The 24,770-nt window shown below is 36.9% G+C and overlaps 1 protein-coding gene across 3 annotated transcripts in view; it reads right to left on the bottom strand.

Moving 5' to 3' along the window:
* MYBL1 (MYB proto-oncogene like 1) overlaps positions 1-19,288 on the bottom strand; it is a 37,651-nt gene extending 18,363 nt beyond the window's left edge. For 2 of the 3 annotated variants that reach the window (XM_055432511.2, XM_088844446.1), the window contains exons 1-7: positions 18,991-19,288; positions 9,857-9,962; positions 9,460-9,531; positions 7,932-8,024; positions 4,769-4,989; positions 2,387-2,561; positions 8-82 (exon numbers count right to left, since the gene is read on the bottom strand). In XM_055432511.2, coding sequence (XP_055288486.2) covers positions 8-82; positions 2,387-2,561; positions 4,769-4,989; positions 7,932-8,024; positions 9,460-9,531; positions 9,857-9,962; positions 18,991-19,010 — 762 coding nt within the window. In that variant the 5' untranslated portion in view covers positions 19,011-19,288. The remainder of the gene's footprint in view (positions 1-7; positions 83-2,386; positions 2,562-4,768; positions 4,990-7,931; positions 8,025-9,459; positions 9,532-9,856; positions 9,963-18,990) is intronic. The other variant, XM_088844445.1, reaches the window with a different exon arrangement.
* Positions 19,289-24,770: the final 5,482 nt, after the last annotated feature.

Here is a 24,770-nt window from a genome sequence, read left to right as displayed (position 1 = left end):
AAGTTACCTGAATAAAGGCAGAAGAAGCCTGAACATGTTCTACACAACTGCCTTCAGGTGATACATACTGATAGCCTGGAATCTAAAAAAGTAATTTAAAATTAATATCATTAATATCATGCCTATAACACTATAAACTTTAAAAAATCTGAGGCAAAGCACAAAAACTGAATAAATATCAACATGGAAGTCAGTATCTCTGTTAACTTTGAGTATTTACACATATAATAATTTCTTAGTAGCTACATCTTACTCTTAAAATCTATTGACTAAAAGGCATAACTCTTAGCAAAGACCTATTTTCCCCTAAATGAAATATGAGAATTACTTGGGCTAGATTTATCATCCAACCAGTCAACTTATTATCTACAATATCTACCAAGTGTTTTTTAAAATCCGCTATTAAAGGATTGCTCTATCTCCTGGAGAAGACAAAGTAATTATTGTGTTTCTATTGTTCAGGGGAAAGGACTGATTGGTTCATATGAAGCACTTATGCAGCTGGAGACTAAAGCAAGTCTTCAATATTCACATCTCCTACTCCTACCACCTCCCCCCATGCCAGTCTCAAAGATATGAAAACAGAGGCTGCTTCTATTATTTGTCTCAGAAAAACAATCAGAATCACTCATGTATTTTTAATACTTTGACAATAGACAAAGAATTATTCTATCTCTTTTCTAAACAATCTGTAATAAAATTTTTGAAGTTGCATGCAAATTTAGTGTGCAGTGGTAGGGAGAAATCTGAGAAGAACCGCATAAGATTTTTTAAAATCTTAAAATCTAATAAGTATAAATAGGAAATTGTCTATCTTCCATAATGGTCTATGTAAATCACTAATGCAGAAGCATTATATATAACTTCTAACACAGAACTTAATTTTTACATTTGATTACTATCAGTTATTGCTCAACTTCCAATGAATTAGAAACATCTTTCTCAAACTTTTCATTTTAACCTGTGACAGTACTTCATACCAATCCATTTTTTTCTTTCAAGTCAAAATTAGAATTAGCTTTTCAGCAGTTTAAATGACTTAAACTATGAATACCACAAATCTTTCAAGAATCATTAAAAGGTAAATAATTCTTAAAGTACAAGAGATACTCTCTTTCCAATATGTTCTGATTGAGAGTATTAAACACTCAATTGGCCCCAAATAATTTAAAAAATTATCCTATGAGTTAAAAAAACTAAATTTAAAGAAAGTTTCAGTTTATGCTGCTGAAATCTAGGACTCTAAAGAAAAATGTAAAGAGACAACAGAAATCTTAAGGTACTAAACATCAGCAGATAACTGTACTGTCTTTGCAAGTTTTCCTATTCGTAAATTAAGATGTCACTACCTTTTTAAAGAGGTTCTTTGAAAATTATGTCTAAAAAAAATAATGTCCATTTAGTGGAATAAAGTTAAATCTGGAATAAAATTAATAAAATTAAATACTAAGCACAGATTGTTAACCAAAGCCAAATTTTATCTTGCAGTAGATACTTTTAAGCCCTGACTTAATCTTTACATTCTAGGTGACAAAAATTAAGAACTGCTCAACATGAAAAACGGCACGACAGACAAGTAGACAGGGAAAAGGTAAAACAAAGCTCATGAAAACTCCTAATTTCTTGCAGGTAGGAAAATGCTTTGAAAGAAAAACAGAGCCTGCCCTATGATGAATGTGGGTAATCTGCAATGAACCTGCCTGAACAAAGGCTGAATTCACTCAGTCAGCTAAGTGATGAGGGAACAGCAAAGTTGAATGCCAAAGAACCAATTATTTGCCACACACCCCTAAATGATGGCTTGAAATATTTTTGACTGTTTTCTCCTTTAAACCATTATTTATATACACTCACCTCTTACAAGCAAGCTATACTACAATCACGCAAAAAAAATTTTTTAAAGAAAACTATAATTGATATTAAAGCATAAATGATCATTAGTTTTGAATCATGAAGATTCAGAGAATGATAGTTAGGAAATGTACACACTAAGTTTTGTAATTAGATACTGTAAAAATGATATATAAAAGGAAATATTTTAATGAATTTGTTCCCAAAATATTTATCAATCAAAACAAGCAGAGATAAACTTCCACTAATGGAGAAAGAAATGGCAACCCACTCCAGTAGTCTTGGCTGCAGAATCCCATGGACAGAGGAGCCTGGCGGCTACAGTCCACGGGGTTTCAAAGAGTTGGACATGACTTAGCGACTAAACAACAACAACAATGATTTAACAGCTAGTAATGACATATTTTTTCAACTTTGAAATTTAAATGTCTATTTCTCTTGATATATTTTGTTCTTATCCTACTAAGAAACTAAACACCTTCCCATACGGCAACTAAAGAAGATTTTTAAACAAAAAAGTATTAAAAATATGTGCCTGAACAGGTATGTAAAACTGATTCTGGGTTTGCAAATGGTCCATAGTTGCACAAGGTTTGTGTTGAAGTTTAGATGAAGAGCGTTCTGATTTTATTCCATCTTGTAAGTAGCCTTCCTGCTCCACTTTTCTTCGCATAGTAGAATTCCAATGATTTTTGATAGAATTATCAGTCCTAAGAAATTAAAGTGTATATTTAAAAAAGAAAAAGAGGACTCCATAAATTTTTAACACCATATAAAGTATACAAAGTACTTAAACTTTTACAACTGGTAAAATTAGACACTTTTTTAAATTAAAAAAATATACTATATGTCTGTATGTCAAATACACTTCTAAACACTGGAGATAAGGCAATAAGATAAAGTCCCAGCTCTCGTGGGGCTTACATCTTCACAGGAAGCATGGCAGCAGGGAAGGAGGGAAGAAAATTAAAAATAAATAAATAAATAAATAAGAAGAAAAACGGTGAAATGCAGATCATTTAAAGTAATAAGAGAAAGTGAGTAACTACAGTAATTTTGATTTTGAGCAATTTTGAGGGGACAGTGAAGCTAAAATCTGAAGGACAAGAATGAACTAGTCATACAAGAACAGAAAAAAATATAAAAAAGAGCATTCCAGATAAAGAGCATAACAAGGGCAAAAGCCTTGAAGCCAAGATCAAATATGGTCATAAAAAGACAGAATCACAGTATTCATCTTCACTTCTTATCAACAAAACACCTATGGAAGAAAAAGTTCATTGGCTCCCCTTTTACCTAAGTCCCCCTTGCAAAAACGGAAGCCTTCAACCTACAGCTACTTATAGCATACATTTAAAAAAATACACAAACATTTACTGAGAACCTACTTTATGCTAAGCACTAAGCCACGTTCTACGGACAGTAAAAAGATGCATCAAAGACTGAAAACATCAGAAGTTCCTAAACCAGCTTCAGTAACTTGGATAAAAAACCTTAACACTATGCTTCAATTTCTCTAAGACAAATATAGCAATGTTGCTCTGCATTATTTCACAAGTATATGAAGATTAATTAAGAATATATAGAATATAGTGCTCTATCTGCAAGTTTCATCAGGAAAAGAGCTCAACTTTAGCTGACCTGATTCCAAGTTGTAAAACTACCTTCTAACAAAAAGATATGAGAAGTGTGTTTTTCCTTTACATAAAGCCAATAATTGACAACAGATGGGCACTCCAATTGTTAGGTAAATATAGGAGGATGCTGCTGCTGCTACTAAGTCGCTTCAGTTGTGTTGCGACTCTGTGCGATCTCAGGGGCTCCCCGGTCCCTGGGATTCGGAGTGGGTTGCCATTTCCTTCTCCAATGCGTGAAAGTGAAGTCGCTCAGTCGTGTCCGACCCTCAGCGACCCCATGGACCGCAGCTTTCCAGGCTCCTCCGTCCATGGGATTTTCCAGGCAAGAGTATTGGAGTGGGATGTCATTGCCTTCTCCTAATATAGGATGAACTACATGAAATAAAATGGTGCTGTCAAGTCTTCTGACTTAGGACTAAATATTATCTTGAGAATCTACATGTAATGGATCGTATCTGCTTGGTTATGTGGGTGAAAGGTGAGATTTCTCTTTTTTTTTTCTCTCAGTCTCTTATCAGATTGCCTATGATGGGCATCACATTCTGAGTTAATGTTTATTCAACAATAAAAGTGTTTTATTTCTGTAAAAAAAAGGATACATGTAAATGCATTTAATTAACTACTACGTACTATACAGAGACTACAACAATAACAAGTGCACACCTTTTGAGTGAGGAATGGATTTTCCCAAAATTGCTGGTCTACTATACTACAAACGGCTAGGCAATGTCTGAACCATGCAATGTATAGCGTATATGTAGCCCATCACTGCTCCTGATGGAAACTCCATATTTTAGCCACATGGATATATATATACTACTTAGGATCTAAAGCATTAATTAGAACTGAATTTTCTCTAACGCACCTTCAGAGCAATTTATTTCAGCCAGTGTATTTGTTATTCTCTGGTCTTATTAAAAGAATCCAATATGAAAGAAATCTCTTCAACTTAGATTCCGTTACAGCTTATTTTGTACAAAGACTGCTTGATTGGCACTGATATGTAACCATAATTTGGGGAAGTGCATTAAATGTTTACATAATCTAAAGGTCTACCATTTTGTTGCACAAATTACCGCTATAAAATATTTTGTTAAAAAAGTAATTATATCCCTTCCCACAAAATGCACTACAAATATCACAAAGGGCTGCTTGTTTTCTGCAGTCTAAATTTTAATTATAAATAAAAGTCATGGGGTATCTATAAATATATTTAATAGTAACCATAATAAAGATCAAGTTTAAAGTACAGGAAAATATACATTCATTTGTATAAGTACCTTCCAGGAAGTAGTTTGGCAATTTCTGCCCAACGATTTCCCAACCGCTTATGTGCTTCATAGATAATCCTGTCCTCCTCTTCTGTCCAGGACGACTTCTTTACCTCAGGATTCAGATGATTATGCCATCTTTCTCTACACTGCTTGCCTATTCTTCCTTTTAAATGTTTTGCAATTAAAGACCATCTTTTTGGCCCATATTTCTGAACTAATTCAATAACCTAAGAAATAGAAAAACAAAGTTTAAAAAGCATAATTTTTTAAAAAATAAATAAGTCATGCAGATATACTGTACAGTACAGTAGCCATAGTTAGTAATACTGTATTGCATATTGAAAGCTGCTGAGAGAGTAGATCTGAAAAGTTCTTACCACAAGAAAAAATATGAGTAACTATGTACGGGGATAGATCTTAATGACATTTGCAGTGGTCTAGATAACTCAGCATAGGACTGGAAAAGGTCAGTTATCATTCCAATCCCAAAGAATGTTCAAACTACTATATAGTTGCACTCCTCTCACAACAAAGTAATGTTCAAAATTCTCCAAGCCAGGCTTCAACAGTACATGAACCGTGAACTTCCAGATGTTCAAGCTGGATTTAGAAAAGGCAAAGAAACCAGAGATCAAATTGCCAACATCCGTTGGATCATCGTAAAAGCAAGAGAGTTCCAGAAAAACATCTACTTTTGCTTTATTGACTATGCCAAAGCCTTTGACTGTGTGGATCACAACAAACTGTGGGAAATTCTTAAAGAGATGGGAATACCAGACCACCTGACCTGCCTCTTGAGAAACCTGTATGCAGGTCAGGAAGCAACAGTTAGAACTGGACATGGAACAACAGACTGGTTCCAAATAGGAAAAGGAGTACGTCAAGGTTGTATATTGTCACCCTGCTTATTTAACTTCTATGCAGAGTACATCATGAGGAACGCTGGGCTGGCAGAAGCACAAGCTGGAATCACGATTGCTGGGAGAAATAGCAATAATCTCAGATATGCAGATGACACCACCCTTATGGCAGAAAGTGAAGAGGAACTAAAGAGCCTCTTGATGAAAGTGAAATAGGAGAGTTTTAAGCTGGCTTAAAACTCAACATTCAGAAAACTAAGATCATAGTATCTAGCCCCATCACTTCATGGCAAATAGATGGGGAAACAATGGAAACAGTGACAGACTTTATCTTTGGGGGCTCCAAAATCACTGCAGACTGTGACTGCAATCACGAAATTAAAAGACGCTTGCTCCTCGGAAGAAAAGCTATTACTAACCTAGATAGCATATTAAAAAGCAAAGACATTACTTTACCAATAAAGGTCTGTCAAGTCAAAGCGATGATTTCCAGTAGTCATGTATGGATGTGAGAGTTGGACGATAAAGCTGAGTGCCAAAGAATTGATGCTTTGAACTGTGTGGTGTTGGAGAACTCTTGAGAGTCCCTTGGACTGTGAGGAGATCCAACCAGTCCATCCTAAAGGAAATCAACCCTGAATATTCATTGGAAGGACTGAAGCTGAAACTCCAATACTTTGGCCACCTGATGCAAAGAACCAACTCACTGGAAAAGACTCTGATGCTGGGAAAGATTGAAGGTGAGAAGAGAAAGGAACGAAAGAGGATGAGATGGTTGGATGGCATCACCAACGCGATGGACATGAGTTTGAGTAAGCTCCTGGAGTTGGTGATGGACAGGGAAGCCTGGTGTGCTGTAGTCCATGGGGTCTCAAAGAGTCGGACACAACTGAGTGACTGAACTGACTGTCATAATATATATATTATGTTGTATATCTGAAACTAATATATAAGTGAAAGTGAAGTCACTGAATCATGTCCCACTCTTTGCGACCCCATGGACTGTAGACTGCTAGGCTCCTCCAACTGTGGGATTTTCCAGGCAAGAATACTGGAGTGGGTTGCCATTTCCTTCTCCAGAAACTAATATATAATTATATCCCAATTTTTATTTATCCATCTTTTTAGGTCACTCCCTATGGCATGTAGGATCTTAGCTACACAACCAGGGATCAAACCAGTGCCCCACGCGTTGGGAGTGTGGAGTCTCAACCACTGGATCACCAGGGAAGTCCCATATATCTCAATTTTTAAAAAGCACTACCTTGATAGAATCTTAAAACATAACTCAAGAATGCTATTTTAAATGCATTAAATCCAAACCACAAGTATAATTTAAAAAAACAATTTTACTAAAAATATTCCTTCAACATTTTCCAAGTTCAAAAACTGATCCCAAACTTATCTAAATACAAGGTATTAAAGTGACCTGTAAGTTAAATTGTTTCAAACAAAATTAATATGAAATAACAGTAAAATGTTGAGACTTAAAGATTTTCTACTCTTACATTTTTTTTAATGCTTCAGCTGAAAGCCAAATAAATCATTTTGGAAGCAGAAAGGATTTATAGTTATTGTCTATTCATTACTTTCTTTCTCAAACTGAAAGGATACAAATCACACATTTTAAAACTTACCATTGGCCACCAAGTAAATCAGATCAGTTCTGAGCCTAGTGAATTTTTTTTTTTTTGAGTGGAAGTAAAAATGCTCTAATTTCCCAACTACATTAATAACATGATGCCATAAAGAGCATGAACTAAAGGGTAATTCTCAGAAGAGGATAGTAACTCTCCCATTCTTCTCACACTTTCATAACACAAAGAATTACCTTGGTTTTGAATCCTCCATCTCTCTGGGAACATGATGATAAGACATCTGTCTTATGTGGGAGCCCATTTTAGGTTAAGAGGGAAAGTTAAAGAATAACTTCCTTATACCTCAAATTTTCAGATAAAATAAGAATAAAATTAAATTCTGTTTTTAAAATGCTAACTGAATTTTCAGTAAGAAACTATGCCCTAAATGTTGCTAACCTAAGCTCTAAAAAGGTGACTAAGCTGACAGTATTTTTTATTCTACAAACTAAACTTTCAGACAGCAAAAGCTATATCACATTACACTTGGTTTGACTCAATTCTGAAAAATCCACATCTCAAAATACTCAATTTTCAATTCTAGTGCAAGCAGTACTCAGAGAACAAATCCAGGTGATTTAAACATGTATTTATGTGATCAAAAAACAAGTATTAGTAAGAAAAAAAGCAAGTCCACCTACACAGTGAAAATAAAGAATATGAACATGTTACCCTCTGATCTTCTTCTTTAGTCCAGGGACCCTTTATCAATTCTGGATTTAAAACTTTCTGCCACCGATGTTGGCATTGAAAATCAGAACGATTCTGAAAGAATTCAGATGATTTTGTTAATGAACAACTGTCTTCCAAACTTTACAACCTTAAGAAGAAAGTTTCCAGGAATAATACATTCAATAGCATTCTCTAAAAATGCAGTATTTATTTTATATGCCTGTATCTCAATTCATTTTTAATTAAAGTTGTCAGCATTGCTTAGAGTATAAATAAAAATTATATATTTGAAATTAAAATTATTTATCTCTATACCCTGCCTGATAACACAGCAAAAAAAGCAGAACAACACAGATACTAACATAAAGAAATGTACTGATGAATAAAATGGAGTAAACAGACAACTAAACAATGCAGATGTATAAACTCAAACAGCATAGCAGCCTGGATTCATAGAGTATAGCAGTACTAACTTTACACAATTAAAAAAAACCCAAAAGGCATTACTAGACTACTGCATGGTATTTAAAGGCTGTTTACAAATGATAACTCCAAGTTATCAAAACTAAATATATCCAGATTGATATACATTATATATCAGTTAAATATTTAAGCACTGAAGTTAAAAAGGAAAATGAAATTTATCAGAGTAAAGCCTTATGTAGAAACATGTCAAACTCAAAAAATGATTAGTAAGTGTAGCCTTATTTTTAGTCAATTCATGACCTAGTAAGTCCTGTGTATTACAAGGATAATACTAATAACACTTTTCTTTTAGTGATTTGGTTTCTAAAGATATTAGTTCATATACAAGATTACAGATAATTTAGAAGGACATAAATACAAATACTGTATTTAACCACAGCTCTCTCCTGGTGCCTAGTGGACTTGTTTTTATTCATACTGAGTGTCTTCATGTATAGCTTCGGTACATCAATGCTGATCCAATTTAAGGTAATCATTTTCTCAAAATAATCAGGTACGTCCTTGTAGCATTTCTCTGTTGACTACATTTGCTGTTATACCACTGAAGTTAAACTGATAAAGCTAATGTAAGCAGCTTTTCTAATTTAGATTCTATTTATTGAACATGTGCTAAATGTAAGGCACTGTGCCAAACATCCTATACGTTACTTCTAATTCTCACAGCAACACAGCTTCTTCTGGTTTTATTGGTTACCAAACTATTTCAGTAGATTTAACTTCTCTCAAAATGTTTTAACTTTGATTAGCAAATATTTATAAAGCCCGATCCAAACTTGGTATCAGTTTTGCTTTAGGTCAGTCATCTTTTTAGGTCTGTCCTCTCTTTATGTCAGTCATCTTTTTAGATCCTCAGATAAACTAATCACTAAAAAAAACCCCAGACTTTCTAAGTTTCCAACTGTAGAAAGAGAAGAACAAAACAGTTGTTTTTAGGACGGGAAACTAAATCTAAAATAACGTAGACACATTTCTGAAAAACAGCAAATGTAACCCCATGGCCTAAATCATTTGTGTTAGCAGTATAAGATAGTGTTTTACTTACTTGAAGATGACTAGCAATTAGAGTCCAATCATCAGTTCCATGTTGTTCAACCAACTTCTTTAACTTGTCATCCTATTAAAACAGGTTTATGAAAATGAAAAAGCTTTCCCTCACCCTATTTCCCTATTCCTGAATATACTGTCCAATTCTTTCACGTCATATCTGGTGGCCATTTTTAGAAGCACTGAAGCCATTATCACACATGCTCTCCCATTTACTAAACTGATTCTGTCAGTCTCAACATCAACCTGCTCTTCATGTATGGTTGAAAAGAAAAATGTGCAAGTTAGTTGAGGAATAACTTTTCTCATGTTGTGTTTTTAAGTATCTTTAATATATATCTTATTAATCAACAAATACAAGTATGGAATTAGTAAACCTTATTACACATAATCACCTCGTCTCTTGTCCATTTTACTCTGTTACAGAGTTTCTTCAACCCTTTTTGTTGTGGTACTTCATAATCATGATCAGCATACTGAAGGTCATCATCCTCATCCTCACTGAAAACAACAGAATTTGAAATCAAGAATTTTATTTAAATATGTAAATTCAATCACTAAATCTGAACACATAGATACAACTAAATAAGCCACTCAGACTAGCAGACATATGTCCAATGAGATTATTCAAAGTATAAAAATATTAACAGTTACATAATGGACAGGGGCTATAGTGCTTACTGATACCAGAGGAATGAAGCTAGATATGTCAGCAAGGGCCAAGTGATAACCTTTATGTCATGCTAAGGAGTTTGGCCTTTATTCTTAATCTGATCTTTAACCTACAGTTAAAGGAATTTAAGCAAAGGAGTAAAAGACAATATCTTGTGTTTCAGAAAAAAATCACTGGCAGGAATGTGGAGAGATGGAGGAAGATCAATTAGTAATATTTCACAAGAATCCAAGTAAGAAATTATTAGGGCCTGGAAATGATAATGGTAAAATACAAAACACAGTCAGTTAAAAGACATAATGTAAGAAATGAGCCATTTACAACACCAACAGCAAAAAATTTTAAATATGTAGAAATAATTTGAACATACAAGATCAAGATATAGTAAACTATGAAACACGATCAGGAGACACAGAAGAACAAATGAAAAAACAATCAGACCACATTCTTGGGCACGAAAACAATATTACAGATGTCCATTACCTGTAAATTAATTCATAAATTTAAATTAAATGAATAAAAATACCAATAGATTTTCAGAGGAGCATAGACAAGCTGATTCTATAGTTCATATAGAAAAAAAAACAAGCAGTAAAACACAGAAAAGCTCTAAAAAGAGAGAGAGAATTAGCACTACCGAATACCAGAAAATACTGCAGAGAAACAATAAGTAATACTCAAATCAATGAAACAGAATAGAATAAAAAAAAAAACTCATGGGAATTTCATCAATTATAATATCATTCAGTGTGGTAAAGATGGAGTTTTCAACAAAGGGTAAGACAGTGGGTAGTTATTTTAAAAAATAAAGCTAAAGTCCTACTTTAAAATAAAAGAATTCAGATAAAGCAAATATTCTACACTTTTAGAAATGAAAACATAACAGTACCTATTAGGGTGAAAGTGAAAAGTGTTAACTGCTCAGTCCTGTCCGACTCTTTGCGACCCAATGGATTGTAGCCTGGCAGGCCCCTTTGTCCATGAATTCTCCAGGCAAGAATACTGGAGTGGGTTGCCATTTCCTTCTCCAGGGGATCTTCCCGATCCAGGAATTGAACCTGGGTCTTCTGCATTGCAGGCAGAATCTCTACCGTTGGAGCTACCAGGGAAGCCCTATTAGCCCTATTAGTTCTACCTTTTAGGGTAGAACTCTTACTTATTATATCCTTGAGTAGAAGAGATCTAAATGGAAAAAAGTTGAGAAACCATAAAGGAATACACCAACTAAGATCATGATAGTAGCAACAGAAAGACACACGTAAAACTGAGAAAAAAGTAGAAACAAAAGGATTTTGTTCAACTGATGAATATGAAAGATATGGGAAGAAGATTCAAGGACAACTCCAAAATTTTTGGCTTTGGAAACATAGAGCTGTCCGCTGAAATAAGGAACAGAAGGAGAAAAAGAACTTTGGGAAGGAGAAGGGAATGAGGAGAGTAAGTAGTTTGGACTGATTTCAAGGTACTTGAGAAATACACAGGTGGATACTAGATATATCTACAAAGCATTGTCCAGTAGAAACATAATGCAAGCCACTTAAGTAATTTATTAGCAACCACAGTTTAAAAAACAGGTGAAATTAATTTTAATAATAAATAATATTTAACCCAATCTATTTTTAAGTGATCAATTCAACATGTAATCACCATAATCACAAAATGTTTTACATTCTTTTCTTCTTACTTAAGTCTTTGAAATCTGGCATGGCATTGTCCAGGAGAAAAAAGAGCCAAAGGCAAAAGAGAAAAATAACCAGAAGATGAAGCTGATAGAAACAGCCTGGGAGCAACAAAGTGAATTCCTAGCTGCAGACACAGCTAACCAGAAAAATAAAAATAAATTTTTTTAGATGTAATAAAATAAAAAGTACACAGCAATTCAGACTTGTAGTACATCAAGAGCTCAACAGCCACATGTGACCAGTGGCTCTCCTATTGGGCAGAGCAGATCTTGAAGACAACTGGGCAAATGGATCTTCTGCTCATCTCTAGGTCTAGGGGAGACTTAGTTTTGCCAATCACTAGCACACAGACGAAAGTTAAAGCCACGAGAGCACAAAACCCTAGAAAAGAGAGAAGGTCTTAATGATAAACTGAATTAAGAGAATTCTGAGTAGTCAGTGGACTGAATCAAGATATGAACATCTGAAAACAACATGAGCTAATATTTATTTAACCTTTCTGAGTAAGAGACATAGTGGAAAATGACAGCCTATATTTTTAATATATACTGTTTACAGAGCCTTTGCAGGAACTTCTAATTTCCTTGATTTGTCAATTCCATCTGACCAAAAATTATTATCTAACCAAACAAGACACCAAAATTCCCCACCCAACTAGCTATGACACCTAACTGCTTCTCTAGTTCAGTGCACTTCAGTACTCCAATGCTTTCTCCCCTAAAGCCAATGTCTATTTAATAATCTGCCAGTCCTACATTTCCACATATGATTGTTTTGATAAACTATGCTGAAAATAAAAGCACAGGTTTAATTAAAGAAATACCTGTTATTTGCAGCCGTCTTCAGCTATCAGAAATATCACCTGATTAACTATGATTGAATTGTTAAGTTGGAGACGGTTCAGGATGCAATGACTTCATAAATTTCTAGGCAGCTATTAAACCTGATAAAACACCATACCGAAGCTTACTCTCCACTACATGCACTCATCGCATCTATGCTTCCCAACCAAACAACTCAGGAGTGGAAAGACCATGTCTAATGAGTTCACCTCTCTGCACCAAGCCCAAGACTTGACCATTCAAATGTCTGTAAAATTACTGAATGATCTTGCTTACTCTTTCACCTCCTCCAACTATTCTGTATTCCAAAATTACCTCACTCTTTCCCAACCCAATCAAAACTTCCACCTCCCTCAATATAGATGACCTCAAATTGATATGAGAAAAAAAAAAAAAAAACTTTGTTAAACAAATTAAAATATCCCTAAGAGGAGGTGAAAAATACTCCCTTAAAAAGAACTTTCAAAATCCAAATGCACCGCCAAGTGGTAGAATTTTAAGAAGCATAAACCTGCTGAAACAAATGTAAAGAAAATATTCAGTATAGAAGGTGTTCTTTGAGGTATCTACCAATACAGCCTAACCTTTCCTACAACTTTCCTCCGCAACATTAACACTTCCAGCCTTCCCAAACAGCCCTCAGTTATGGTTTTTACAGGTACCCTCTTTTATTCCCTTTTCTCAGACCCCAACAGATTCCCCAACAGCATATTTTAAAATTATGCTTTAAAAATTAGGTTATTTGAAAATAACTTAAAATTTGGGGACTCATTCATATAAATTTTTATTATTCACAAAAATACATTAATCTGTACAAAATTCAGGGTAAGGCTCTTATCAAAACATTTTAAAGATATGCGTCCAAAAATGTTGTTTTGGTCAAAAGACTAGTTTCCAAGGAATGATCTTCCTGAAAACGTGTTCATTTTAACTTTAAAAATCTGCCTTATTTTTTAACCACATACTTGATTTGTGAGAAATTTCTATTTCTACAAGAAGTTTCATTATCTGTTTTGCAAAAGCATGGCCATCATGTTCAGGAAGCTGGGTTTTTTGAGTGGTTGAGAGTGAGCGAGGATTAAAGCAGAATTCTTAGAATCCATTTCTCTACCACTGGGACTTCCTAGAATCTGTCTACCTAACTACTTCTTGGTGCAAGCATTATTTCTGTATTATTTATAAAATTGTTAAAAGGATGATAAAACTTTCAAGTAAGCATGACAGAAAAGATCCTAGAAAATTATCACTAGCTACTCCTTGGAAGGAAAGTTATGGCCAACCTAGACAGCATATTAAAAAGCAGAGACATTATTGTCAACAAAGGTCCATCTAGTCAAGGCTATGGTTTTTCCAGTGGTCACGTATGGATGTGAGAGTTGGACTATAAAGAAAGCTAAGCACTGAAGAACTGATGCTTTTGAACTGTGGTGTTGGAGAAGACTCTTGAGAGTCCCTTGGACTGCAAGGAGATCCAACCAGTCCATCCTAAAGGAGATCAGTCCTGGGTGTTCAGTGGAAGGACTGATGCTGAAGCTGAAATTCCAATACTTTGGCCACCTGATGCGAAGAGCTGACTCATTGGAAAAGACCCTGATGCTGGGCAAGATTGAGGGCAGGAGGAGAAGGAGACGACAGAGGATGAGATGGTTGGATGGCATCACCGACTCAATGGACAAGGGTTTGGGTGGACTCTGGGAATTGGTGATGGACAGGGAGATCTGGCATGCTGCGGTTCATGGGGTTGCAAAGAGTCAGACCCGACTGAGTGACTGAACTGAACTGAACAACATAAAGATGCCTAAGGATGCCTATGCTTTGCAAAGAAAAATGGGAAGGGATAAAACCCCACAAATAACTTCACCAATGTTCTACTTTTACCACTTAACAGTGAAAAAGTTTCATTTGTTAATAATGGTTGAAGTGAAGTGAAGTGAAGTGAAAGTTGCTCAGTCATGTCCAACTCTTTGCGACCCCATGGACTATACACAGTCCCTGGAATTCTCCAGGCCAGAATACTGGAGCAGGTAGCCTTTCCCTTCTCCACAGTATCTTCCCAACCCAGGGATTGAACCCAGGTTCATTGCAGGTGGATTCTTTACCAACTGAGCTATCAGGGAAACCTTAATAATGGTTAGACCACAATAAAAACATTAGACACCACCAAAACAAATCATATTTCATTTGCTTTCTCTTTTAATTTCATTTTTTAGGATTTCTGTATTGTAGCAATCAATGCTAGCAATTTCTAATAGCTAAATAAAGTCAATTTTATACTATCTATCTATAGACAAACCAGTTCTAGCCTAGAGTGACTGATTTAGAAAACAGTAAAAATAGGTGAAATTATTTCTCCAGTCACAAGGCAAAAATAGAAGAGGAATTTGGCCTCTGAATCTCTCTCCAGGAATTGGTTTCCAGAATCATTCTGCCAGTTTTATTTTTTAAGTCAAAGAAAATATTTATTCTGTAACTTTCTAATATATAACCTAAGTACTATGTTCAAAAACTTTTGTAGATTATGAACAAAGCGATTAGGGTAATTATGAAACAGAAAAAGGAAGCACACATGCACACACACAAAAATATTATGACCAGGAAAATTGTTTAAAAGTAATTCTACACTAGGGTTAAGCTAATAGGATGTGATATTCATAACTTTCCCTGTGAAATAATACACAAACTATTCACACTTGGCAATATCAAGATAAAACATTCAAGAGAAGTTCAATTTTAAAGGACATCAATTATTCCACCTGAAAAGATTAAAATGAGGTGTGCCAAAGGAAGAATTTGAAATTGTTTAAAATTTATTTTATTTGAATAGAAACTACAGATTTGAAATTAGAGAATTATCAGTAGTTCTATAAAATCTGTTCTAGCAAAACCACTTCAACTTGACAGTATTTTAAATTAAACTGCATCAAGCCTAAATATTATCATAATCAAAAAAATACATCTTTATTATACTGTCTTGACAGGATAACTGTGCATTTGCATTTTTTTAAGTTCAATCAAATTCAAGGCATGAAAATGTACCAGCTTGATTTAATAAAGTGAAATCAGGCCACCCAGTGGCTAACATGATGTACTGCATGCATGAATATCTTACTTTCAAATCTGGACTGCAACCTAGCGTTATTAAAGTAAGACAAACTGGACTTCATCTGACCATGAATAGCAATAATGAAATATATACTGAAGGGAGTTCTACCCAGCGATCCGTAAACAAAAACAATGCGAGAACATTTCTATTTTATTCCATTAGTGTGTGTGTAATTTTAAATGAGGAAAGATGATTACAAAAAGAGTTCAAAATAGGAAATATATTAAAAGACTTATAGACCACAAAATCCAAACCTCTTTTATTAAGAGACAAAAAACTGGGATATAGCGTTTACTTGCTTTCTCCAAATAATATTGTTAATTACAAAGTTGATTAAACATACCAGTTCTCATATTCCAGTATTTCACCCACGACACCCATCTCACTAGAAGCAACACAGTAAAATTGCTTCCTATGCACACATATACCCCATGGAAAAACATCTAATTCAAGAGTTGGCTTTTGTCTTTCAGTTTACTGTAGTTGCCAGTCATCTCAAGGGTAAATACCTGAATCTGTTACTACTTAAATACTTATATCTTTTAGCTTCTAAATGACATTTTTTAAAGCTAATTTTTAAGAGTGGAACTGGCTTTTAAAATCTAAAATTACTTACTTAATACATAAGTATGGTTAAAAATCAAGTACACATTAATAACATATATACCAATTTTAGTACTGCCTGTAAATTATGTCATTAAAACCCCCAACGGGACCTAAAACTATTTAAAGTCACAACACTAAATAAACTTTTTCCTCTATGTAAATCCAGACCAGAGATACTACAGCTATCTTAAACAATGATCAAAAAGAGTTAATATCCTTCAGCTGTTCTCCCTGAGGTAACAGTTTTTTTACTTTTTTTTTCAGATCATACAGGAAAGGTTATTACAGGATTTATGCCTGTAGTCTTATGCAAAACTTTTATACAGCAAAGTATAGTTTTCAATCAGTTCAATGGTTGTATAGTGGAGACTTCAAAGTGACTGACTCATGTCCTTTCTCATTCAACTATAAATTAGATTCATATTTATTAGCAAGACGCTTAAAGGCATGAGATTACGCTGAATAAAGAAGATTATTTATCCTTCAAAACATTTCACATTCTATTATTTTCTAGGGCAAATAAGTCATATTTACATATACATGAAATAGAATTTATAGAACAAAACACATTCAAGGATGATGACCCTAAGAAATACACCATTCAGAGATGATAGTTTCTCACATCTACCTGTATATTCACATAGGGAGTGTAGTTTCACTACATTTAATTACTCCAGACTTATGAATCTTTCAATCATTCTATAATACATTTCAATTAATTTATACAGCTGACAGGAATAAAAGTCAACAGTACAATTAATATTTAGATCTCAAAGCTCACAATATTGTCAATAAAACAAAATAACTTACACCAGCAAATTAATCACGAAACCACTTTCTTATTAGCCTATTATTATGAAGTATACACAAATTATGGAAAAAAACTAACTGAAGAAGGCAGGGTTCTGACATTCAAGCATCCATGTCTAACCATAACTAACTGCTGATGACAGCATTAGCCAAGAAACTGTTTCAAATAAGACTAACATCAATACAGACAAGTAGATAATGCCACCGCACACTGAATACAAACAAACTCCTATTACTGAGTTGACAATATTCATTTGTCACCTTGCTTAAAAAACGTATGTTTAAAAATTCAAAATAAAAGGCCTAAATCAATACCTCAGTAATTATAGTTACAGGAGCTTTTAATATCTATCATTTCTGAAGACTGAGAAGTCAGTCAAGTCCCTGATGTTCTAGAGCAGTAATTCTCACCTGGGTGATTTTGCCCTTCAACAGACATTTGGTGCTAATATCTGAAGACATTTTTTGATTGCCACACGTGGGTATCCATGGGACAGAGGCCAGGGATGCTGCTAGACATTCTACAAAGCACAGGACAGCATTCCCCACTGCCCCCGCCACTGCCTTCCCAATACAAAGAATTATCTGATCCCAAATATCAATAGTGCCTAAGTTGAAAATCCTCTTCAAGAGAAGTGTGTGTGTATGTATTTGTGCCACTTCAAAAGTTTGATCTATTCTGTAGTTGGTACAAAATAATAATCTAACAGGGACTTAATTATATTCTATGCTGATTTCTGCAAAAATACCTTACATATGGCAGATGCTTAATAAATGAATAGAGCAACAAATACTATGGTGAGACTGACTGTTGACAATTTTTAACAGACATCTGCAATGAATGAAGTTACTACTAAATTTCAACTTGGGAAATACACCTCTAGTTGAGACTTTGAAGTTGTGGATCCAGATAAATAAAACCGTTTGGAAACGCTGTCAAACAACTTTTCATATTTATTGAATAATACTGACAACTAAAAGACACCCTAGTGTTTTTTGTCATATGAGTGATTCCTATACACTCAGTTTAGGAGTAGCCACTAGAGTGACCTTTAAAACCGAAATGCATAAATTCATCCTAGCAAGTTTTCCAAAAACCACCTCCAAAGAAATGCCCTACCTCTATGCAACACTCAGGTACAGTCAGAGTCCAACGGACACACAAAATATTAAGTGAATCAAACACATTGTTTTAAGATCAAGCTACTGGTGTTAACAGTGTGACATCTTCCCAGTAGAAGGAAACTGAGACCATGGGTATGGTAATCACAGTAAACATCAAAGAAGTACTCTCTCCTCAGCTATTCCTCAGAGGACTTCCACACCTTTCAAGGTAGCAGAGGGGTCCCCAACCCAGGGTATCACAGAGCCCCTATTTGTAACTGGCTCAGGAATTCAGAGAGAAAGAGGCCCTAGGAACAGCATTTTCAGGCTGTCCGGGCAGGACACCACCACCTTCCGGTGCGCAGCGTATTCCCTGAAAGCGCACCGACTTACCTGCCAACAAATCGCAAGAGGTGGCTGTGGGACAGTGGGGAGCTGGACGTACGCTGTGGGGAGAATCGACTCCAAGGAGCCGCCTGGGCATCTGTTACTCACTTTCTGAGTCCGAAATGCCCTGGTCCCCAACTCTCCACAGGTCACGGCTGCGCTCTGGCCAGAGGGCCGAGGCGGGTGTAGGGCAGCGGGAAGGAAAACTTCTGCCCCGGCCTCGGAGGGCCCGGGAAGGCGCAGGGGGGAACTCAGCGGGAAAGGAATGGGAATCTGAGCCGAGGCTGTGCCCACAGGCCTGGGCGAAAGGGATGTCACCCACCTGCGCGACCTCTTCGCCATCCTTCAAGTACCGCATAGGCGCGGGCTGGGCGGGGACGCGGGTCAGCCTCCTCCAGCCTCGGGCGAATGCTCCTTCTCCCGACCCTCCCCCGCCGCTTCCCTCGCTCTCGCTCCGAGGTCGACCTAGTGCGGATCGCAGGCCCCCGGCAGGGCAGGACGGAGGGGCGGATCGCGACCCGCCCCCGGCCCGCAGCGCTGCTCCTTAGCCCCGGCCCTGCCCGGTCAGGGATGCCCCCAACATGTTAGCAGGCGCGCTCCCGCCCTCCCCTGGCCCCTCCCGCCGCCTCTTAGCCTCCTCGCCTCGGTCCCAGCGCGGCTCTGCCGCGGGCGCCGACCCCCGCCCCCTCCCCGCAGCGGGCAGCTCTGCAGGGATCGTAGCCTCCTGCAGGGTTTTGTCCGCACCGCCGAATCTCGCGCCCAGCCTCCCTCAAGAGCCGCCGTTTGAATCTGCGCACGCGGCCCCGAGTCTCATTGGCTGTGGCGGCCGCACGCGGGGGGACGAGGGCGGGGCGGGGAGAGCGCGCGCGACTGAGGGCGGGGCTGGGGAGCTGGAAGCCGGGACTGGAACTCGCGGGAGTCCGGGAAGGAGCTGGGAGCCAGTGGGTGTGGCCGCAGGCCCGGCTCACAGGTCTTGATGTGACAGGACCCGGAGCGCGCCGAGCGCCGCACCCGAGGGGGCGGGGCGCCAAGGGCCGCGCGGGGCCTGCTGGGAAAGTGAGTTCCAGGCTCTCCGAGAGGCGTGTCCGGAAGCGGCGGGGAGAGTCCAAGCTTCTCCGGGAGCGCAGACCGTGTCTCTAGGGGTTGAGCAGTCCCGTTCACCGCAGCCTTCTCTTGGTCAAAGCGCCTCAGTTCTCGGGGGCATCCCTCCTCACTAGTTAGGATGCTCAGTCTTTGGCTTTGAGACAAACCTAACCATAAAATTTGCGCGGCCATTACTGTTTAAGCAAAAATGCGATCTTTTTTTTTTTTGCCAGACATCATAACTACTGATCTAGCGAAGACTCTATAGCGGGAAGGAGCAGGAGTGTGACAGGTGAAAAAGTTTTTAGTTGGACACATGGAACGGGAAAGGGAAATAATCCGGGTCTGCGGCAGGCCTTCAAAGTACTTTACTCTCCTCTCCGACTCCGGGAGATAACTGCTGCGCTCGGTGAAGGAGCCCTGGTCCAGAAGGAGAATGCAGGAAGACAGGAGCGGACTGGGAATTTCGCCCAGATAAATGAGTAGTCAACGGTAGAAGATGACCTTCTCTCGCAAGAGAGACGGGAGGAAGAGGGGAACCGCACTGCAGGACCTTCTAGCAGTTACAACCAGAGGTTTCAAGTCTAATACCGACGAAATGCTCAGTTCAAGCAGCATGAAAGTAGATTAACTACAGTAACGATTAGAAATGGTAAAGGATACAAATTTGCAAGGTAACATGCTCTACTGCATAGAGCACGAAACCACATGTTAATATTGTAACAGACTTATATTTTGCTATTTTGAAATTTTACGCATCAGTTTTTGCAAATCAGAGATGCAGGTGCAAATGTGTACCAAGAAGAGCTTGCATGCACTACTTTCAAAACTTAAAACACCTGCCTTTTTATAGTTCCTTTTTCTCAAGGTATGGATTCTGGTAAGGTAAAACAGCCTTTCTTTCAAATCATTCCTTACTATGTCGCTAGTTCACTTAAAAAAGGAAACCTAATTTAGAAAGTAATGTCTTTTGAAAACAATGTTTTCTTTACTCCTGGGCCATGCATTACTCCGCTTATTTACATCCTAACAAGCAGCAGAGTTTCTGCTATATTTTAGGCTGTTGTCGGTTTTATACAGAATACTATTTTAGAGCTTGAAGAGAGTTATTTTAGATTTGACAGCAAAGCGAATTCTTTTCATTTTAGAGACAGAGAAAAATATAATTCCTCAGAAAGATAACATTGCAGATTCATTTAAATTAGTTACAAAAAAACAAAATGTGGGCTTCAAGTGGTACACAGTTATTTGAGTACACATAACTCAAAGATACCATAACCTGTGACTTGTTTTTTTATCAAAACATATCTTAAATAAATTTTATTTCTCAAAACTCAATAATGAGAAAAGCAATAAAAAATGGGAAATTAGGGCAGACATTTCACCAAAAAAGATATACAAATGGCAAATAAGTAGCATGGAGAGGTGCTCCACATCATTAATCATTAGAGAAATGCAAAGTAAAAGCTCAGGATGTACCACTGAACAGCTTTTAGAATGGGAAGGGGAATACTGTACTAGTGTTGGTGGAAATGAAGAGGCCAAACAAATTTAACTTTCATACATTGCTGATAGGAACGCAAATGAAACAGCCACTTTGGAAAACAGATGTTTACAGTGGCTTTATTTGTAATCACCAAAAGCTGAAAACACAAAGAACATTGTCACACATGTACTCCTCAGCACCCCAGGAGTTTGTTTTGAATAGTCTGTAAATGCTTCCCAAGTCTTTCCACAGAAGTATAGGGGAAAATACCAAATGGTGCAAAGGCTGGGGACAAGTGCTGGAAATTTCCTTGAAAACTGTCTTAGTTTTAAAAACTTATTTGTAACTATAAAAATGAGTTTTAATTATGTACTGATTTACTTTCTCACTCCAAATCTTTAAATAAATCGCCTCATTATTACTAATAGTAAATAAATGAGCAGAATGTACACCATGCTTATCTTTCACATGACTGTATCAGCTTCTTAAAGGCCAAGTACCCCAAAGATTTGCCAGTGTTAGTGTGAAAAGCTTATGCTGGTTTAATATAGTACCTAATACACTGTAGTTTCAATAGAGCTGTATCAACCATTTCCATGATTAGATTTTTGTCTGTCGTTAGATTGTCCAGCCCCTAGAATAGTGATGCACTCTGATGCACAATATAACTGCAAAATGAATGGAAAAATATAAATAAGTACATAAGTAAATATGCTTACCAGGATGCAAAAAGTACAAATTAAACCAGATTTGAAATACCATTTTATGACTACTAAGGTAGCAAAATTTTTCTAAATCCTGCCAACAAAGTTTGAGTAATTGTTTGATGTTAGTATTGAAACTGGTGTAATCTTTTTGGAAAGCAATATAGAGCAAAAGCCATAAATGTGTGCACAGCCTTTGACAAAAATTTAGCTTTAGAAATATAATTCACTACAAGCAAAAAAGATGGGCTTCAATGCTAATTGTAGTATATTCCATTAGAACCCCAGATTGGAAGCATTCACATTTTTAGACTAGTTTAAATGGTTCATCGGCAGGAAAAAAAAAAATTGTATAGCCAGTAAAAAATAGTGTAATATTAAGGCAGTGCCATTAAACAGCTATTACACTACTAGGCCCTCCTTGGTGCTTCACATGCATTAAGTAACATCCACAATTGCTATAATCGTAACAACCCTATGAGACAGTTACTGTTATTTTCATCCACTTTATAAATGAGGAAAATCGGGGACCAAAAGGTTAATTTGTCCAGGGACATACCTTGACAGAACCAAGATTTAAATTAGAACCCAAACTCTAAATCACTCTACTACCTTAATATCTATGGGCATTCAACTATAAGTACAGTGTGGGTGTAGAAACAGTGTGATATAGTGCAAAGAAATAGCAGAACTGTATAATTAGTATGACATCATTTACATAAACAAAAATTCAGGGGAGTGTATAGTGAAGATGTGTCTAATAGTCTAGAAGGCAATCTGTGGAGCTCTATGGAAATCACTCCAAACTGTTATATCACTCAACAGTGTTATATTTTGCAGAGAGGAATGAGACGGGAACAGAGTAGGCTTTAATTTTTTGCCACGTGTACTTTTGTATGATTTGACTTTGTTTTTAATCATAAATTCCATGTTTCTTTTTTTAATTAAAAAAAATTAGTTGATAAACTCTAAAAATTGCTGAAAATCCTAGAAAGAAATAGAACACATATGGTATATAAAACTTGTTCCAGTATTGACAATGCTAAATAAGCAAACTTTTGCAGAATAATGAAACCATATATTATGTATTCAATATAAAAACCAAATCAGGTTTAGAACTCTATTTTGAGGGACTTCCCTGGTGGTCCAGTGGCTAAGTCTATGTATTCCTAATGCAGGAGCCTAGGTTTGATCCCTGCTCAGGGAACTAGATCCCACATGCCCCAACTAAGAATCCATGTACAGCAACTTAAGACCTGGTGAAACCAAATAAGTATTTTTTTAAATAAATGTTTTTAATATGGAAATGTATTCTGTACAACATCTATCTCCCCAATTTACATTTACATTACAAATCTCTACTATACATTTAGGGTGCTATTTTAAATTTAATGGAAGTTATAAATAGAAACCATAGTAACATAAGCAGCTAGAGAATTCTTAGTTTGGCGTTTAAAGGCAAAAAATAAGGGTGGTTGAACTGCAAGAAAGAAATACTATAAGAAAAAAAAAAATATTTTAAAGTATCCCAGTTTCAACTCCGTATTCCTTGCTTCTATCCTTTTCTGGTAGATAGAATAATGGTCCCCCTACCCCCCAAAGAATTGATGCTTTTGGACTGTTGTGTTGGAGAAGACTCTTGAGAGTCCCTTGGACTGCAAGGAGATCCAACCAGTCCATTCTTAAGGAGATCAGTCCCGGGTGTTCATTGGAAGGACTGATGTTGAAGCGGAAACCCCAATACTTTGGCCACCTGATGCGAAGAGCTGACTCATTTGAAAAGACCCTGATGCTGGGAAAGATGAGGGCAGGAGGAGAAGGGGACAACAGAGAATGAGATGGTTGGATGGCATTCCCGACTCAATGGACATGGGTTTGAGTGAACTCCGGGAGTTGGTGATGGACAGGGAGGCCTGGCGTGCTGTGGTTCATGGGGTCGCAAAGAGTCAGACATGACTGAGCGACTGAACTGAAGCCCCCAAATATGTCCACTTCCTAACTCCCAGAACCTCTGAGCATATTACCTTAATGGCAAAAGAGATTTTGCAGATGTAATTAAAGATCTTGACAGAGTCTGGAATATCTACATGGACCCAGTGTAATCACAAATGTCCTTTAAGAGTGGAGGATGTAAGCAGAAGAGTCTGAGAAATTGAAGATGTTATACTGTTAGCTTTAAAAATGAAGAAAAGGGTCATGAACCCAGGAATGCAAAGAGCTTCTAGGAACTAGAAAGTCAGGGAAATAGATTCTCTTCAAGGCTCCGGAAAGCAACACAGCCCTGCTGACACCTTGATCTTAGTCCAGGGACATGCTGTCTGTACCTCTGATTTCCAGAACCTTAGAATAATAAGTTTGTATTGTTTTAAGCCACTAAATTTGTGGTGATTTGTTACAGCAGCAGTAAAACAATAAGAGAAACAGGAAACTACCTGCTCTGAAAACATTTTTTACCTGGCATAATAAAAATGGTGCTTTCTCTTCAAAAAGTAATCTTTCACAGTGTGTAAATTTTAGCCCTTACTTACAGCAAATGAGACTACTAGCTGAGGATTTTAAATGAAAGTTAGGAATCCAAGATAAGGGAGAGGGTACTTCCCAAAGGGAAGTGAATTTAGAAAATTTTGGGAACTTTGTGGGTCATTACTGCCATTCAGACTGCCAGGCCTAGAAACAAAAATGAGATAGTGCACGAGGAAAAATTATGTTGAGTTCCAGTCAAAGTTCAAACAGGCAGTTAAGTGAAAAACCTGATAATTATTTAAGCCTGGAACCAACTCCTTTTTACTTATAAACACAGGTATTCAAAGTATCGGGGGATTTTGCATT

Source organism: Moschus berezovskii, chromosome 16 (genome assembly GCF_049115385.1).
Source record: "Moschus berezovskii isolate FMDL1 chromosome 16, NW_MosBer_1.0, whole genome shotgun sequence".
Taxonomy (NCBI): Eukaryota; Metazoa; Chordata; class Mammalia; order Artiodactyla; family Moschidae; genus Moschus; species Moschus berezovskii.
Note: the sequence above shows the minus strand (reverse complement) of the source record. Positions and strands in the feature narration are given on the sequence as shown.